Below are 19,507 nucleotides of genomic sequence, written 5' to 3' on the forward strand. Positions count from 1 at the left end.
AACTGATATTTTCTATCATATGATTCTGCTTTGTCTGTTTAGTATGCAAACACTTCTTTGTAGAGCAAGTAGTTTGATTGTTTTTATTTTATTTCTCCCATAGTCGACTGAATCGGAAGTTTTAAAACACTCGCAAAAATCAGCCCACTTCCACATTGAAAAATAAGGTCCATACAGAGCATTCCAATACAAACAAATTATTTTACCCTCAAACTAATCAAAATACTCATACAGTGTTTTTCCACTGATGCCTGGTGTAGCATTAATGCCACTTACCAAAGATTTCCCCATTTTTGGCGTATTCCGTCACAAGGTACAGCATATTCTTGGTCTCCATGACCTGTGAAAGAATAAAAAGCAACGTATGTTAAAGCTAAAACTTCTGACACCGTGACATACGTAGAACCAAAAATATGAATCACAAAGCAAGTGTAAAATTAACTGAAAAAACAAGCTGAGTGATAAAGTGACAGCTACATTGAACTGAAATCTGAAGTATCCCATTGAGTTTGCAGTATCATAATGAAACACACATGAATTGGAGTGGGATGCTGGTTTACTCGTAGGCCTGATTCACAGTGTAGTGTCAAATCCAGCAATGTGTGGGAGGACTCCAGAATTAGCCAAAGAAAACAAAAAGATGAATAGGCCCAAATGTAGTGAGGAGACGCGGCATGTTATAATTCAGCGACACTCAAAGATCCCTGACAAACATTACCATTAGCCATTTACACAATCTGGTAGTTTGGGGTTTACTGATACATCAGCCTCATCTCAACAGAGAGGCTGTGTGTAAATCAGCTTTATCTGGGCTCAACTAGTGGGGGATTTTCTGCTTTTGCTTGCCATTTAAAGGCATTATAGGGTGCCTAATAAAATCAGCATCTAGGCCAGATTATGAATCATCTTTTCAACTCTTAAACTAATTCTCCTTTCCAAAAACCTGTTTTGGTGGAAGCGGTGAGCTCAGAGCTCTTAAGAACACAGTGATCACAAATCACTTCTGATCCCACTCAGCTGCCAAATAAGCAATAACTGGAAATATCTCAAATTAGCTCATGCGAAGAGTTGATTCAACACTAGTTGGCTGTGGCTTAATGTGAATAACCGCCAGTATTGAGTCATTAATAATCAGTAAGATATGCTAAAAAGTACATCATATAATACAATTAAATTCACACTATTCACAAACAGACATATATTTTAGCGATATTAATCAATCATACAACGTGCATAAATTGACAACAGAAAACAAAATATGAACAGTATATAAACATCGATTTTAACCCTAATTTGCTGTTGGGGATGTTTTCATCCACTATGGGTAGATTTTGAGTCTTAATTTGCAACTGGAATTGAATTGAAATCGGAATTGAAATTAATTAATTTCAGCAACTGGAATGTTTTGACATATTACTTTGACACATATTTTGGGAAAGTGCTTTGAAATAAAAAAATAAAAAATAAATCAATAATACACTCTGGGCAAATTTACGACTCTTTCGTTATGTTCACGGCTGTTTTTGTCCTATTGACTTCCATTATGACAACATTTTATTGATTGCATATCTATGACAGCAAATAATTATGCAGTCTTGATTGTTGCTGGCTTTCCCTGTTGAGTAGAGGTAAATTTACTAAATGTTACTGTTAATCATAAGTTGCAGTGCAAAAAAAGCTTAGTTTTTGAATAAAAATTAAATGGTTATATGAAGTATAGTGTGTAAGCATGTAAAAGACCTTTGTACTCTTACCTTAATTTGTTTGAGAAAATAAAAAATAAGCAGCTCAGCTCTCAGAACATAGTAAGTGTATTTATGCACGCACACTATAATCAGCTGTTTTATTTGATGGAACTCAATATAAAAGTCAGAACAGGCTCATCAAAAATGTTAATACTGCCAACTAATGATCAACAGTAAAAATGAAAAGTTTTACCTCGTTCCAACAAGGAAAAACACCAACAATCAAGAATGTATGATTATTTGGTGTCATGGCTTTGCAATAAAAAACATCAATGGGCAAAAACAGCCGCAAACGTAATGAAAGGGTAGTCAATTTGAACTGTACACAAGGCTTAAAAATGTCTAAAATATAATAATTATATAAAAAAAATTATTAATTTAAAAATAACTTTTAGATAATTTTATACTTTTACAGTGTGACAATTTATTGCACTTTAATCTGTTCATCTGTCAAAAATTTGTAAAATTTTATCATCTCATTTGGTCATACTCATAAGCAACAACATCAGATCAAATGAGAAACTTATTTAAAATTAGTATTGTGCTCACTGTAGCTATACAATGTTGCACTTTGACACTAAGCTGGAAATATATCACATATATGAAATATTATAAATATATCTTTATATACTTGTGCATTTGTCCCATGGGATAAAATTAGCACAGCGTTATAATTGCTGTACATTTGCACTTTATGGACATCAGGGGTAACGCATTACAAGTAACGCGAGTTACATATTAATATTACTTTTTTAAGTAAAGTATTATTTAAAAAAATAAATACAAATATTTCTGTTACTTTCTTGAAAGTGTAATGCGAGTTACTTTTTAGTTTAATTATTTGCTTTTAAAAAATTAATTGCTAAATTGAAATTAAAATAGTCACAATAAATCATGCAGTCAACGAGAGAATGTGTTCATTATTTTAAACACATTGAAGAAAAGGAAAAGGGAAATGTCTCAATGGACAGTGATTTTACTTAAGAAAAATAGTACAAAAGTAGCAAACACATTGCTTTAAACTTTTAATAATCTGTATATACGGCATGTATAGCTCTGGGATCAGGAAGTTCTTAGATAACATTGTGCTAAAACATAATGTTTCAATGTGTTTTTTTAAAGGTAAATGTAGGTGTAGGTTATACAGTGTGTTGTTAATTGCAGAGCTTTTTTTATTAAAAAAGAAAGAAAGAAAAAAACAAGTTCTGAAAGAGATCAAGCAGGTAATAAAAAGTAAGGCTGCTCGATTATGGGAAAAATCTTAATCACGATTATTTTGGTCATAATTGTAATCACGATTATTCAAAGCGATTATCAGTTGAAGTCAAAATTATTAGCGCTCTTGTGAAATTATAATTTTTTTCATAAATATTTACCAAATGATGTTTGACAGATTCAGGAATTTTTCACAGCATTTTCTATAATATTTTTATTCCCTAAGAAAGTGTTATTTGTTTTATTTTGGCTAGAATAAAAGCAGGTTTAAATGAAACCTATTTTAAGGTCAATATTATTAGCCCCCTTAAGCAATATTGTTTGATTGTCTGCAGAAGAAACTACTGTTATACAATGACTTGCCTAATTACCCTAATTAAGCCTTTGAATCGCACTTTGAATCTGAATGCTTGTATTTTGACAAATATTATGTAGTATCATCAAGGCAAAGATAAAAGAAATCAGTTATTAAAAATGAGTTATCAAAACTGTTATGTTTAGAAATGGGTTGAAAAAAAATCTACTTTTCATTAAACAGAAATTAGGGGGAAAAGGGTTGCTAATAATTCAGGAGGGCTAATAATTCTGACTTCAACTGCATGCAGTTATTTTCCTCCCTGTAAATAAGGAAAGGGAAATATATACAATAGAATAAAAATATGAAACAAACTGTGCTTTAAGCATCTTTACTGTAAGAAAAAAAACTTTAGCTACAAAAGTCCTTCAGTCAAGAGCAGTGAGGGATTTTCCCCTGTTGTTGTTTGATTAATTATAAAAACATGCAGCAGCAGGAATAGCCTATTGCACGCTGTCACTTTAATGGTTTCTCTTTCACACGTCTTTTGATTCTCAACTCGTTTGTTTATTATACAAATGAGGGTTAATATAAATAATCACTAAACACAGCGTTTTGACGCATATTTTACCATTAAAGCGCTCACATTAAGATGACTTTAGATGTGTGTGCCCTGCTCGTCTATTAATTAAACTTTAAACTTAAACGTCTAAAATTAAACTTTCGATTAATTGAACAGCCCTGACGCAAAGTAACGTAAAGCATTACTTTTTTATAGTTACTTTTTTTAGGGAGTAACTCAATATTGTAATGCATTAGTTTCAAAAGTAACTTTCCCCAACACTGCTACACATTTATATTTAGTAATCTGTAAATTTATGGCAATAAAACTTCATATATACTTTAAAATATATACAGTAGACAATTGTATATGCAGTTTAAAATGTATTAATGTAGTTTACATTATTTAACACACAACAAACCTCCATGAACTGTCCTTTAGAGTTTGCAGATTATAACGTGCACTGTACATATGTGTTCCATCTGAAATGTCTGAAGAAAAAGCTGACATGCAGTGCTGCTGATGTACGATATGTGAAGCAGATCAGCTCCACATTAAATATGGAGCACTGGCTGCTGCGTGACGTGTATGTGAGGCTGCGTGTGCGGAGCAGCTGCTTGGTGTTAGGACCCTGAGCCATGGCAGATGGGGCAGAGGGAAACCGGGGGTTAGAGATGAGACAGCAGAGCCCGCAGAGCTGCCCTCTGTTTATGAGCGCTGAAAGGAAATGACTAATTGACTCATGCCGTTTGAATGGAGTAACCGTTGGAAATAATGATACACTATGATTACACGGCAAGAGCTTGGACTGGTGCTGCTGCCACTATATTGTATAATAAGGAAGCGCTATTCACATTCCCAAAAAACAGAGTGACCTAAAGTCTTACATAATGCTGAAGTCACACTGGGGGAGAAGATCTCTCATCTTCTCAGTGTTTGTGTGACTTTGACTCCAGAGTGTGAATGATCTCTTGTTTTAAAAAAAAGAAAAAAGATAGAAAAAAAATAGGCTTTTTTCCAGCTGGTTGTGGTCATGTGAAAGTTTACAGTGAAAAGTAGTTAGACTTTAACTCAGGCCTGAAATGATTGGTGAAATGATTACAGTCGGTGTCACCTGCTTTTATTTTATTTTGTTTTATGGTCTATAAAAGCAAGAAAAAGTTCTTTGTAAAGCCACTTTTCCACCAATTCACTAAATAACATTCACTTAAAAATTGTATTTGAGTCATGGCAGTTGCATAAAACTTCAAAAAATAGCTGTTAGGGTCCATTCGCACAGATTAAAATAACTATAAAGACAGCAGTAACTATATTAGTGTCCATAATGCATAATAACCCTATGCTTGATGTAAGCAAGCGCTGACATTTATCATCTGACAATTTAAATGCTCAACTTCCACAAGAAGATAATTCACCTTGTTCCTGTTTTCTGTCATCTATTTTGAAGATTTAAACACTGAAAAAAACGATTCATTGTATTTGCTACATTTTTAAGGTATCTGGTAGCAAAGAATTTATATGGGCTGAATTTAACCAAATTAGGTTAAACATTACTAAATTCAGTTTGTTTGTTTAAATTCAGCTCATATAAATATTAAGCAACCAGTTACCTTAAAAAAGTTAGCAAAACCAATTAATAATTTTGTACAGCGCATTGATCTCCATATTATTAGTTTTTCCTTGTTCTAAGTGATTTAAAACAGTGGTTCCCAACATTTTTATCACCGCGGAGCGATCAATACTTGACAATTTTACCGCATGGGCTCCTGGCAAGGTCTACGTAGATTGCTAGGCGATCCTCAAATGTTTTCTCAGAAGATGACAAGTTGACAAAACATTGCTGTAACTCTGACTGATACAAGTTTTATATATTGAGAAAATTAAAAACCCTGCAGTGTTTGTGTGTTCTGTGTTTGTCCAAGATGATTAGTCTACCAAAATGTGTATATTCTATATAAATTATGAAGCTGATCGGTCAGTTCTTGTCATGTGAATCGCGAGACGGGCGCTTTCCCTCCTGTCACTCCCAATAAGCACAAACAAGTGGCACTCCTCCAAGGAAAATAACGAACTTGCTCGTGGAAAAGACGCAATATGTGAATGTCTGTCATTTGTGATCTCCAGCAGTTGTTGTTCTTCTTGTACAAACATGCTGGATTAACCTGATTTGTTGACAAATGGGTTGCGGATCCATTCATTGGCAGTTCACGGGTCCTTCATTGGGCCTTTTCCCCTTCGCCAAGAAACTTCCGTCTGTTTCTTACTTATTTTGCTAGCTTGTGGGTTAAATTTTGGCGCCTAAGTGACTGAGATGTAACCTAGAGAATACAGTAATTTTTCAAAATAAACGTACGTTCAGACTCAGATAATAAATAAAACAGAAATAATGAATATATTAATATCCACACATAAAATTTTAAATCACCACTAATATTAAGCATTAGATGAGATTGGCTCAAAAGATCTACATCTGTGTATTCCCATTAAATACTTCATAAAGTCGTTGCACTTAAAACCTTATGTTTCAGCTATGTTTTAATATTTAGCAGATGCTTTTATCAAAATCACAGCAAGCAATTACCAACAATGCTGGCAGCAAATGGCATTACCTGGTACAGTTTAATGATGTGCGGATGGTCCAGCATTTTCATGATCTGCACTTCACGATAGATCTTCTCCAGGTTTACAGCATCCAGCTGGGTCTTGTCGATGATCTTTATAGCCACCTGTTGAAAGAAGAGCACAGAGACAGACTTTCATTGGCAAAGAGCCCAATGCCTCGAGGTACTCGGTGAAATTCATTAGTCTTGTTGCTGTCTGCATTGCCAGTTGATCCAGTCTTCACAAGCCCAGTGCAGATCAAAGCCAGAAATACACGTGAGCAATGCAAATACACACCTGAGAGTCTAGTTAACGGCTTAAGTACTGAAATAGGCTAATGATCCAAATTATCTTATCGTTTTCCCACAGGCTTTACATCATTTGCCAGACAAATGGGAGTAGAACAGGAGTAATTTACCATTTCATAACCACTCATACCCTAATCCCCTGCCTTTGACTTTATAATAATAATGTTCAGGTAAGTAAACAAGAGCAGAAAAAACATAACTGCTGTCACATTTAAGGATTTGTTTTACATAACCGTAACATAAATGTTTGTAATGATTTATGACATTGTGGTGCTTCCTACCATTACTATAAACAAGAATAACAAGAGCTAAAATACATTTCTAAGGCTCCTCCAAATAAATATATATAAAAGGGCTGCACAATATATCGATTTAGCATCGTTATCGTAATGTGTTCATTCGCAATAGTCACATTGTGAGTGTACGCAATGTTGAGTCTGGATTATAATTCATCATTTTGCAAGTGTTTTTTGAGGCCTGTGACTGTGTGATGATTTTAAAAGCATTCAGGCATAAGCAAATGTACCGTTTGTAACTTTTGATAAATAAATAACGAATAATTTTATTGAATTTTTTATCAAACGAAGACTACGCAGGATTATTTTACGTTTGATTATTTACTTACTGTATACCTGAACACATTTTGACTCTTTGGAAAACAATAAAAGCTGTTTATTTAATTAGCATATTTTTCTTTATTGAATTTGTTTATGCTTGTAGATAGTTTGTTATATCTTATGCACTCCCATACAAAATCATCCTAATCAATCTAAAATGATCAATTCTTTCCAAACAATTTTTAACTCTGCAAAGAGTAAAATTGCAATGTACAATTTTTTCCAATATCATGCAGCCCTAATATGTACATTTGAATTCACAATTATTAACCCACTGTTTATTTTTCCCCCAATTCCTGTTTAACGGAAAGCAGATTTTTTCAACAAATTTCTAAACATAATAGTTTTAATAACTAATTTCTAATAACTGATTTATTTTATCTTTGCCATGATGACAGTAAATATAATTTGACTAGATATTTTTCTATACAGCTTAAAGTGACATTTAAAGGCTTAACTAGGCTAATTAGGTTAACTAGGCAGGTTAGGGTAATTAGGCAAGTTATTGTATAACAGTGATTTGTTCTGTAGACTATCGAATAATAATATAGCTTAAAGGGGCTAGTAATTTTGACCCTAAAATGGTTTTTAAAAAATTTAAAACTGCTTTTATTTTAGCCGAAATAAAACGACTGTTAAACATCATTTGGGGAAAAAAAGTGACCATTTGGTAGTATGTAAACTAAAACAATGTTCCCAAAACATCTGTTTTACATTTTTAATTTCTATAGCTTCCGGAAATCCAAAAAGAGCCACATATTGATAAATAATGTTATGATAGCTGTTTTAACATTAAGTTATAATTGAATTGCCCCTTGACTCTTGATACAGTTATAAAATAGTTTGATAACAAGCAGGAAATGTTCATGTGCCAATGACACAACCACATTGAAATGGTATATATATATATATATATATATATATATATATATATATATATATATATATATATATATATATATATATATATATATATATATATATTTATATATATATATATATATATATATATATATATATATATATATATATATATATATATATATATATATATATATATATATATATATACATGGCAAGGCAGTGGCGCAGTAGGTAGTGCTGTCGCCTCACAGCAAGAAGGTCGCTGGGTCGCCGGTTCGAACCTTGGCTCAGTTGGTGTTTCTGTGTGGAGTTTGCATGTTCTCCCTGCCTTCGCGTAGATTTTCTCCGGTTGCTCCGGTTTCCCCCACAGTCCAAAGATTGGGTAGGCTAAATTGTCCGTATTGTATGAGTGTTTGTGTGGATGTTTCCCAGAGATGGGTTACGGCTGGAAGGGCATCCGCTGCGTAAAAACGTGCTGGATAAGTTGGCGGTTGATTCTGCTGTGGCGACCCCGGATTAATAAAGGGACTAAGCCGACAAGAAAATGAATGAATGAATATATATATATATATATATATATATATATATATATATATATATATATATATATATATATATATATATATATATATATATATATATACATACATACATACACATATATATATATATATATAAATAATATTTTAATAGATATTTTTTTGCAAAAAAATTAAAAACTGATTTTGTTCTAGCCAAAATAAAACAAATAATACTATTTCCAGAAGAAAAATATTATCAGACATACTGTGAAAATTTTCTTGCTCTGTTAAACATCATTTGGGGAATATTTAAAAAGGGAAAGAAAATTCAAAGGGGGCTAATCATTCTGACTTCAACTGTGTGTGTGTGTGTTTTTAAATGGTCGGGTCATAAGATTGTTTGCCCTGCAACGTAAATGTACAAATACATATTTTGTCCAGTTAATAAAAGTTAATAGAATAACATTCTGAAAAAATATAATATTAATGATAATAATAAGTTACATAAATTTTGACATAGTTTCGTATAATACTACTATAATAGTTATTATACTGTTGTTATATAGTTATAAAGACGCTGTTATAACAAATTTGTAATAATAATATTAGAAAAAAAACTAATAGTAATAAAATAGCGTATATGTACGTAGATCATCATGTCAACAATTTCAATACTCCAAAAAATATATAAGTTTTTATTTTATTTCAATTGCCAGGTCATATTACGTTTTTTCTGTCAGATTTTTACCAGAACGTATACATTTCTATCACAGCTAATGTAATAATAATATTTAGAGAAACTAAATTAAATTATAATTATTATTACTATTATTCCCCAGTAAATAATAATAATAAAAATAATAATAATAATAATACATTTTAAAACAGTAATGAAAGCAAGCAAATGTTGTGTGTGTATTAGACAGACACTGCAAAAAAAGAAAAAAAAAAGAAAATCTGGTTTATAATTAATCACAATCTTCCATGGTATGCACATTCATTTTTCACAAAGCCTCATCAGTGTTAGCTATAGCAGCATGACATTATCTTGATGACACACTTTAATATAGAAAGAATTTGCAAAACGACAACCTGTATTTCACAAAACTGCAAACATTTACATTTGCAAGGTATAAAAACCAGTGCACGGCTAGCAAAAACAATTCCATCAGAATGTACAGTATGAGTGACAGGTAAGTCTACCGGCTTGAAACTCTCTCACACTGACCTCAGGCCAGCCTAGTTGTTGACCTTTGGAAAACATAACAGTAACTGAGTGAAAACATTCCAGCACATCACTCCCTATGAATCAGCTGTCATATGCGAATGCGGTTTGTCATTCTCATCGGCAGAAACAGAGATCCAACTGTCTGCTGAACCCATGAACAAAGCAGGCGACTCTGAAGCACAAGTACAGAGCGAAAGACACATGGTACCAGAGCATGTGTGTATTTTCAAGACAGCTGAGAAAAAGAGAACAGAGAAAATCAAAAAACACAGGAGCCTGGCGAGAATCTCAGTGTCCTCCCCACAGAAATACAGACGCCCTAAGACAGCTACTACAGAAAGAAATGCTTCTACTCTACAACATAGGTCTGTTAATATCATAATTCCCTCACTAACACCATTCCAGTGTAAACTCTGCATCTGTAGACCTGCATAGACAGCATAAAACCTAAAGCTGTGTAAATAAAAGTTTGCAATAACTGTATAACACCAACCAAGCAGAACAGATTAAGTCAGAATATAAGAACAATAAGTCATCGTAAAATGTTTTTAATATTAATTGAATTTATTCAAATGTTAATCGTGTTTCAGCTTTAGTCATACAATGCTGTATTAAACCAAGTTTGTCAAGTTTGTAATGTAAATTAAAATTACTTGATTAATTGATCGCACTTTCCTCGCTTAACATGAACTAATAATATTTGGCATTTATTAATGGTAGTTCAATATTTACTAATGCATTATTAACATAAAAATTCATGCTTATTAACATTAGTTGATGCACAGCATGAACTAACAATGAAAAACCTTGTTTTCAGCAACTAACGTTAACAACGATGAATTAATATTGTAATAATTGTATTGTGCACTGTTTTCATTGTATTGTGCACTTATTTTAATTGAACTGAAAAATTTAAGGCAAACATTTTTTACAGTGTAACATTTGTTTATTTTCATACCAGCTTCATTGGCTATTACATGACAGAAGCAATTCATAATATCAGAAATAGAGACACACGGTATTAGAAAAATCTGATATTGCAATATTTTGCTTTGCTGTGTATATATTGCGATTTTAATTTAATTTTTACCAAATGGCTTGAATAGCTATATTTGGAAAGGTGTCATTAATTTAGATCAACTGGGATGATTAAGACTTTTTTGATGCAGTGCATCTGCATAAAATATAATAGATTACAAACATATTTGCAATGCTCAGCATAATTAAGTACACCCTTTTTAAAAATGAATATTTTTATTCATTTCTCTGTTAATATAGAATTGAAAATGAATTTTGGTGCATTTAAACAAAACTGACTTATTACACAGATATATTCACTAAAATATTATTTTATTCACCAAACATATTAAGAAATTGAACAATAATACAATTAAATTTAAGCAAAATATTGCAAAAAAAAAGTACAACCTACAAAATTTCAACAAAATGTTTACTTTTTTTTTTTTTTTTTGCTTCTCTTGATTTTTCCTCTTTTTTTTTTTAAATTTATATTTAATATTTTTCTATAACATATAAATTTGCCTGTACTAGTTTTTGGACCGTTATTGTAAGACATTTTGTTAGACAAGCTCCAGATTTGGCTTCAGTACTAACTAATCTAATGTATATGCACAAATATAATATTCCAAATCATCCTATTAAAAATATGAATCTAAAAGATAGATTTGGAGGGGTCTACTTATATTTGCTGAGCAAAGTGTATATATACACACACACACACACACACACACACATATATATATATATATATATATATATATATATATATATATATATATATATATATATATATATATATATATATATATATATATATATAAAGACAGAGCAAAAATTATATACTGGGAGTGTAACAGTATTTAAGTACAAAAATTGAACAATCGAATGTAAAATAACACGGTCATTGTTGTATAAAAAAAAATATATATATTTATATATTTACCTTTTTATGTTTAATAAAAAAAATCTAGTTCTGCAATGTGACTATAGCGGATATGCACACATTGCATTATTGATGCTCAAACGATATATTGTTCAGCTTTAATCAGAAATACAATGCACCAAAAACAAATATTTACACCAAGAACTAAAATTTCACCTGCAAAGCAACACAACCTACTACAACGCAATGTCACGCAGCTTGATTGTGAAAAACACCATTCAATACAGATTTTATTCACACAATGGAAATATTCGAGCTGGGAACTAAAAATGAATAAATAAACACATTAGAAATATATAAAATATTTTTGGAGACTATGATTCCACGCTGTGCCATGCATTCAGAGCTCAGCAGTGTTTCTTTGCAAGGAATGTGAGACAAACATCAGCTCATATTTTGTGATGAGGCGACATCCATTATCACAAAATCACCCCTGCTGCTTATGCAACCATTGCACAAATGCACAACAGCATGGCCCACATTTGAAGGGCAGTAAACAAGCATCATTTCGAGAGTCTTTTGTCTGTCTTTGACAACTATTATTTTGACACAATTCAAAAGCTGACAATGCCTGCACACCCTGCATATTTCCACTGAGGTGTTAGGCTGCTGGACGTGCATTCATCAATGCATGCAATGCTGCAAACAGGCTTCAGCTATAATTGTGTAGCTTCAGAGAACTGTAGTCGACATGCTTCTGAGCAAAATCAGAAATTAATGGAATTTAATTAATAAAAATGCAAGTGGCTCCTTGATCAAACAAAAATCGATACTTTAAAATATTTGTATTATTTATAAAACAGATTACATTAAAGTGTTCTAAAGAAAAACAGCTACCTGATCAAAATAATAATAAAAATAATAATAATACTGTTATTACTCTGTTATTGGTGACCTATTTCAAGCAAATGGTTAAACACAAATTTAAAAATAAATGAGTCAACTGTAATTAAGTTGTTAAATATTAATTGCAGGTGACTGTGATATTTAATAAAATTATAAAAATTACTTATGTTGACAAAAACGCTTAAAAGTATACATCTTTTAAAGAAAATCTGCTATGAGATAAATCAACACACAACTCTAAGGTTATAGGATATAAAAAAAAACTGCCAATCAGCTTATAATATCTACATCAGATCTGTCAAAATGATTAACAACATAAAAAATACGAATTTAAAAAACGTTAGTGTTATAAATCTTCTCTAAATTAATACACTTCAGGTGCCTCCTTATTCAAACCAGTACCCTGCCACTGCTTAAGAGACAAACAGGTTGTTGTTTATGACCACAGAAAACAAGTTCTCACACAACCAGACTCAAACAACAGCATGATATAACAATCGAGCCAGTGAGTATTGCTCTCTCTCTCTCTCGCTCTCTCTCTCTCTCTCTCCAACTTTGTGTCTAGTAGTTTTTCGGAGCTGCACAGCACGTCTCTGCAGCCGACACAGTCTTCACTCACCTCGGTCTTAGTTATGCGATGCCTAGCCAGTTTCACAACCGCGAAATTGCCCTTTCCGAGAGTCCGCTCGATGTCGTAAAAGCCCACCCGGACGGGACCCCTGAGCGCTGCTGGCTTTTGGTGACAGTCAGCCATGACCATGCTGTTAGTGAAACGCCAGGGTTCGGGGTGACGAGATAGAGACCTGCCGCTGGAGCCTCAAGATAACGAGGCTAAAACGTGTCGAAAATGCCAGCGTGCCTGCCAGGGTGCCCGGCGCCCGTCCGCTCCAGTCTTCAGCAGGACCAGCAAAGCGTGTTGAGGAGTCACGCCAGCTCCTCCGGTACAATAGAGCTCTAATATTTCAGCCGTGTTTGCGAGAGTCCACGAGTTGACTCGCAGGAGGCATCATGTTCTCCGGCTGACGTGAATTGACGTCAGAGCCGAGGGGGGTATTTGTACAGGGGGCGGGGCCTCGAGGCGCTTCCACACTCCGGTGCCAATTCGTTACCAGGACGACCAGAGCCAGCTCTTACGTCAGCGGACAGAGCTCGTTGCCTGTGTTTGCTTGAGCGCGCGGGCTGTGAAAAAAAAGACAAGACTGACAGACTGACTGTGTGAAGTCGAGGAATGACAGGCCGCAGGGACGCTATCTGTGTTTACAGGCTGCTTTTTTGCATTAATAAATCTAGTGCAGCTTACTTGAGCCAGGGAATTTGCATTCTTTGACACGGACGCCTAAAGGCAATAGTCTGCAGGTGAATATGGAATCAGAATTATTAGCCCCCTTTAGTTTCATTCAGTTTCTAAATGTTTAGCACAGCAAGGAAATTTTCACAGTATGTCTGATAATATTTTTTTCTTCTGGAGAAAGTCTTATTTGTTTTATTTTGGCTAGAATAAAAGCAGTGTTTTAATTTCTAAACACCATTTTAAGGACAAAATTATTAGCCCCTTTAAACTACTTTTTAAGGGGCTAATATTTTCTACTTCAACTATATATATATATATATATATATATATATATATATATATATATATATATTCATTCATTTTCTTGTTGGCTTAGTCACTTTATTTATCTGGGGTCGCCACAGCGGAATGACCCACCAACTTATTCTGCATGTTTTTACGCAGCGGATGCCTTTCCAGCCGCAACCCATCTCTGGGAAACATTCACACACACATTCACACACTACGGACAATTTAGCATACCCAATTCACCTGTACCGTCTGTCTTTGGACTGTGGGGGAAACCGGAGCACCCGGAGGAAACCCACGCGAAGGCAGTGAGAACATGCAAACTCCACACAGAAACGACAGCTGAGCCGAGGTTCCAACCAGCGACCTTCTTGCTGTGGGGCGCCTACTGCGCCTACTATCACCTACTGCGCCACTGCATCGCCACTTATTGTATGTAGTTTCAAAATAAATTATTACTCCATTATCACTTTTATCACTATTACATTAATAATAATATTAATAATTAATATTAGAGTGAATTCTAAAGGATCTTGTGACTGAAGACTGCATAATGAAGCTGAAAATGCATCATTAATATCACTTGAACTGTTCTTTTATAGTGCAATAACATTTTATAATTTTAATTTGTACGGCATTTTTGATGAGATAAATGCAGCCTTGGTGAGCAGGAGAAGTTTATTTTAAAACATTTAAAAATCCTACTGACCCCAAAACATTTTACCGGTAGTGTATATCACCTCACTTTCCCACATGATTACATTACTGTATAGGTTGCGGTGCTTTAGTTAATGTGAATTAATGTATTTACTAACATGAACAAACTATGAAATATGGGATGTTAACAGTTTTCAACTGTGGAATATATGCTGCTGTTTGGAAAAGTCAAGGTTTTAAAACCACCAAAGTTTTCTGGTATACCATTCCTGCGCTAAATTCTCAGAAATTAAGGTACAGGAGGTGTCACTGGGGTGGTACCTTTTCAAAGATGCATATTTGTACCCAAAGACTCCACAGTGGTTCCTTAAAGGTGCATATTCGTCCCCAAATGTATCAATAAAAAGTACTTATTATGAACCATTCAGGCACAAATATGTACCTTTTGAAAAGGTACTGCCCCAGTGACACCACCTGTACCTTTATTTCTGAGAGTGTATGTGTAAGATTTAATATATACATTTTTCTTAGTTTTTAAGGACAACAGCACCTCTAGCAGAAAAAGATATCCAAATATGTCATTTTAAATTAAAAAGAAATGTTTTTGAAACAAATGAAGACAGCAAAAGTCAATGATTTGAATTATTTAGCCTGACATGTTTACTGGTCCAAAATATTTTAAATGTTTCTCAAAAATATTTTATGCTCAAAGGGTAAAAAAGCAGTAATCACAATACTTTGACACCATGATATTTTTTTTTACAAGGTTATCATACCGTCAGAATCTTATACTGGCCCATGTCTACAATGAATAATGCAGTTATTACAGTATCAGCAAATGTTAGCTAATGGTAATACAGTTGTTCATTGTCAGTTTAACTCACAGTGCATTAACTAATATTAACAAAAACAACATTGGATTTTAATAGCGCATTAGTAATTGATGAACTATGATTAATAAATGCTGTACAGGTATTGTCTGGTATTAGTTCATGTTAGTAAATGGATTAACTTATAAATGTGTGACCACATTCTAGTAATTACTAAATATATTTAAATTAATTTAATAATTACTTAATTTATTTAAATAGCAGTTTTACTGATTAGTTACTAATAAGTTACATTATTACAATTCGTTCATGCTCGGTACTGTATTGTTAGGTGTTTAATAATTTTTATAAATGTGCTTTTATTGCTCAGTTATTTAGTTTAATGTGAATTGTTTTATTATATATTACTTTCTAATTAAGTATGTTATTAAATTTATTCTGCTCCTACTGTACTATTAAATGTATTTTTAAGAATATATTTGTTAAATGCATCAAAATACATTATATATAAGTGTATTCTTAATTTTTATGCATTTCATCATTTTTTATTAATTTACATTATTTTATTTTTCCACTCACAAAAATTCTGTATTTTTAAACGCATGACTTAATTTTAAATGCATTATTACATTTTCTGCTTAAAGTACTCATAATTTACTAATATATTTAAATTGTTATAATTATTTTTTTAACAATGTGTTGCACTCCACATGTATTCACAACCTTCTTGTGAGGTGCCCAAACCCCAGTTTGAGGACTCCTGCCTTAAAGCAGCCTCATCACATTTTGAAGGCAACAGATCAAGTGTTTATAACCCAACCCTGAAGACATCAAACAGGTGTGCCGCATATCTTCCCGATAACATCATCATCATATAAATGAGAGTGCCATTACTAACATCAGTGTTTTTTTCTAGAATCAACTGAACTAGAGTGGTGTTATACAGTGCTCAACAGTTTATACAGCACTACAGTAATTAAGTCCTCATTATCAAGAGTGTATGAGTGTAGAAAAACATCAAGATTTGTATCGGAAAAATTAAACTTGAACACCTCCATGAGTCATGATGACATAAGTGCAACAAATATGTCCTCAAAGCCGCAAGTTATTCATGTTTTCTGTGGTCTATCATGTGGCGACATCTCCTGGCTAAATGCATTACTGCAGTATTAAGAAAATTAAACTTCTATACAAACTGAATAATATTGCATTTCCAACCTTTCACTTCAAATTATTTGCAGTAAATTAAAAGTTTACTAAAGCGTACAGATTAAGAAGTAGCAGACTTATTTGGAAATTCATCATCTAAAATAAATGTGAATTTATGAGTTGAATTCAACAATATGGAAAAGATACTAACATTTCTACACTAAAAAAAGACAATTGGTCACTTTACTTAAAAAAGTGAGTAAACCCATTGCCTTAAAACCAACAAGTTGACTTTTTACTTAAAATATAAACAGTGTCATTATCATCATCATCATCTTATTATAAGGACAGAGACAACATTTATTTACAATCAAAACAGCAAAAATTCATAATTTGATAACCAAAAGCAAAATGCATATTGAATATGTTACAATTTCTTGTACATACAAATCTATCTATCTATCTATCTATCTATCTATCTATCTATCTATCTATCTATCTATCTATCTATCTATCTATCTATCTATCTATCTATCTATCTATCTATCTATCTATCTATCTATTACTGGTCAAAAGTTTGGGGTCAGTTTTTTTAATGTTAATTTTTTAATTTTTTGTTATTATTCTTTTTACCAAGCTGGCATTTACTAAATGTTAAAAAAATGTTAAATACTTATTTATTGAGTATTTATTTATTACTTATTGTATGTAGTTTCAAATTTAATTATTACTCCTTCATTATTGCTTTTATTACCACTATTACCTTTAATAATAATATTAATAATAAAAATATCAATAATAATTAATATTAGAGTGATTTCTGAAGGATCTTGAGACTGAAGACTGAAGTAATCAAGCTGAAAAATCATCATCAAAATCACTGGAATAAATTCTTAAATTAAATTTTAAACTACTTTTGAACTGCTATTTTCATTCATTCATTTTCTTGTCAGCTTAGTCCCTTTATTAATCCGGGGTTGCCCCACGAAGGCAGGGAGAACATGCAAACTCCACATAGAAACGCCAACTGAGCCAAGGTTCGAACCAGCGATCCAGCAACCTTCTTGCTGTGAGGCGACAGCACTACCTACTGCGCCACTGCCTCGCCTGAACTGTTATTTCATAGTGCAATACCATTTCTCAGTTTTACAATTTGTACTGTATTTTTGATGAGCAGAATAAACTTTTTTTAAAAGATTTAAAAACCCCAAACTTTTGACATACACTGTAAAACCCAATAAGTTAAGGTTAGTCAAACCATTTGAGGAAGCCGATTAAAAAAAACCCAATTAAGTTCAAAAACTAATGCTAATGAGTACTGTGAACTTAATCCATTTGAGTAAACAAAGCTTTTTCAGCACAGTAAAACCCAATTAATGAAGAGAACTTAAACCAACGGAGTACTGTGAAAACCCAGTAAGTTAAGGCAACTCTAACTGTTTGAGGAAACAGATTTCTTCAAACCATTTGACATAAAATAAATGACTCATCTTTAAATCTATATGAGTACTGTGAACTTACTCCATTTAAGTTGAAGTAATGAGGCATTTTATTAACTCATTACCTTCAACACGGAGTTCAAAACTATTTTCAAATGAGTAGAATTAACTCTCAGTCAATTTTGAGTTAACTACACTCATTTCATTTGATATAGTTGGCTGTTGGGTTTTTCAGTGTTTATATACGCAGAACAAGAACAAACATTGGCTCGTACTGTAGACATACAAAGGACAATATAAAGGACAACACACAAGAAAGACACGACAACAACAAAAAATGCATCATAGTCACAAAACATACCATCAAACTTGAGAGGGAATATAATTTAAACCTTAGAGAGGTCACTGAATTGTCCTTGAGATATAGATTTGTCAAATAAATCAATAAATTGACCCCAAGTAGCCAAAATCTTCTTATGGAGCTAGTCCTTAAAGATCTAAGTCATTCGATCTGAATAACAGACATCACATCAGAAATCCAGTTCTGCAATGAGAGGGGTAAAGGTGATTAAGTCTTTTAGCCACCAGCATGCCTTGCATCAAAGACTCTCGTATTGTTTGAGGCAGAGAATATGTATTTTCTGAGAAGCCGAAGATGGCAAGTTCGGCATCTGGTAGAAAAGGTCTGCTATAAGAGTTGCCGTCTCTACATTCATTCTGATATATTTTTGTTTTTCAGAATGGCTCTATGCACCTACAGATCCTTCAAAAACAAGGGAACAACAGTACATTAGGCATCTTTATAGAGGCCACATGAGGATGTTGTTGAGATGGGCTGAGAGGTCAGTGCACTGTTTTGTGAATTTCCTAAATGTTCCAGGATGTCAGTTTTTACAGAGGAAGCTCTCACAAGCCGATGACACCTTTATGATTCACTGAATAGCCAGTTGTGGCAATCTGAGCTTTTACATTACAGTACTACATCAAACCCCTGTGGGTTTCCCCGTCCTTCACTCCAGGTCACACAGTGCACATCAAAGAGCAGACATACAGACGGGAGATGAGATCAAACACTAGTGGGACAGAGG

At 33.0% G+C, this 19,507-nt stretch overlaps 1 protein-coding gene and 1 long non-coding RNA gene across 4 annotated transcripts in view; one reads left to right on the forward strand and one right to left on the reverse strand.

Moving 5' to 3' along the window:
* The window catches only part of sik2b (salt-inducible kinase 2b), a 55,413-nt gene extending 41,622 nt beyond the window's left edge, over positions 1 to 13,791 (reverse strand). The window contains exons 1-3 of the mRNA XM_691233.10: positions 13,385 to 13,791; positions 6,427 to 6,543; positions 277 to 340 (exon numbers count right to left, since the gene is read on the reverse strand). Coding sequence (XP_696325.5) covers positions 277 to 340; positions 6,427 to 6,543; positions 13,385 to 13,525 — 322 coding nt within the window. The 5' untranslated portion in view covers positions 13,526 to 13,791. The remainder of the gene's footprint in view (positions 1 to 276; positions 341 to 6,426; positions 6,544 to 13,384) is intronic.
* LOC137487746 (uncharacterized) overlaps positions 1 to 19,506 on the forward strand; it is a 62,092-nt gene extending 42,586 nt beyond the window's left edge. The window contains exons 1-4 of one of the 3 annotated variants that reach the window (XR_012390830.1): positions 6,499 to 6,694; positions 6,788 to 6,896; positions 19,159 to 19,261; positions 19,439 to 19,506. This is a non-coding gene — a long non-coding RNA (uncharacterized lncRNA). Of the gene's footprint in view, positions 1 to 6,498; positions 6,695 to 6,787; positions 6,897 to 13,342; positions 14,122 to 19,158; positions 19,262 to 19,438 lie in introns of those variants that run through there. The other 2 variants (XR_011006454.2, XR_011006453.2) reach the window with 2 other exon arrangements.
* The last annotated feature ends 1 nt before the right edge of the window (position 19,507 follows it).

Source organism: Danio rerio, chromosome 15 (assembly GCF_049306965.1).
Source record: "Danio rerio strain Tuebingen ecotype United States chromosome 15, GRCz12tu, whole genome shotgun sequence".
NCBI classification, from domain to species: domain Eukaryota; kingdom Metazoa; phylum Chordata; class Actinopteri; order Cypriniformes; family Danionidae; genus Danio; species Danio rerio.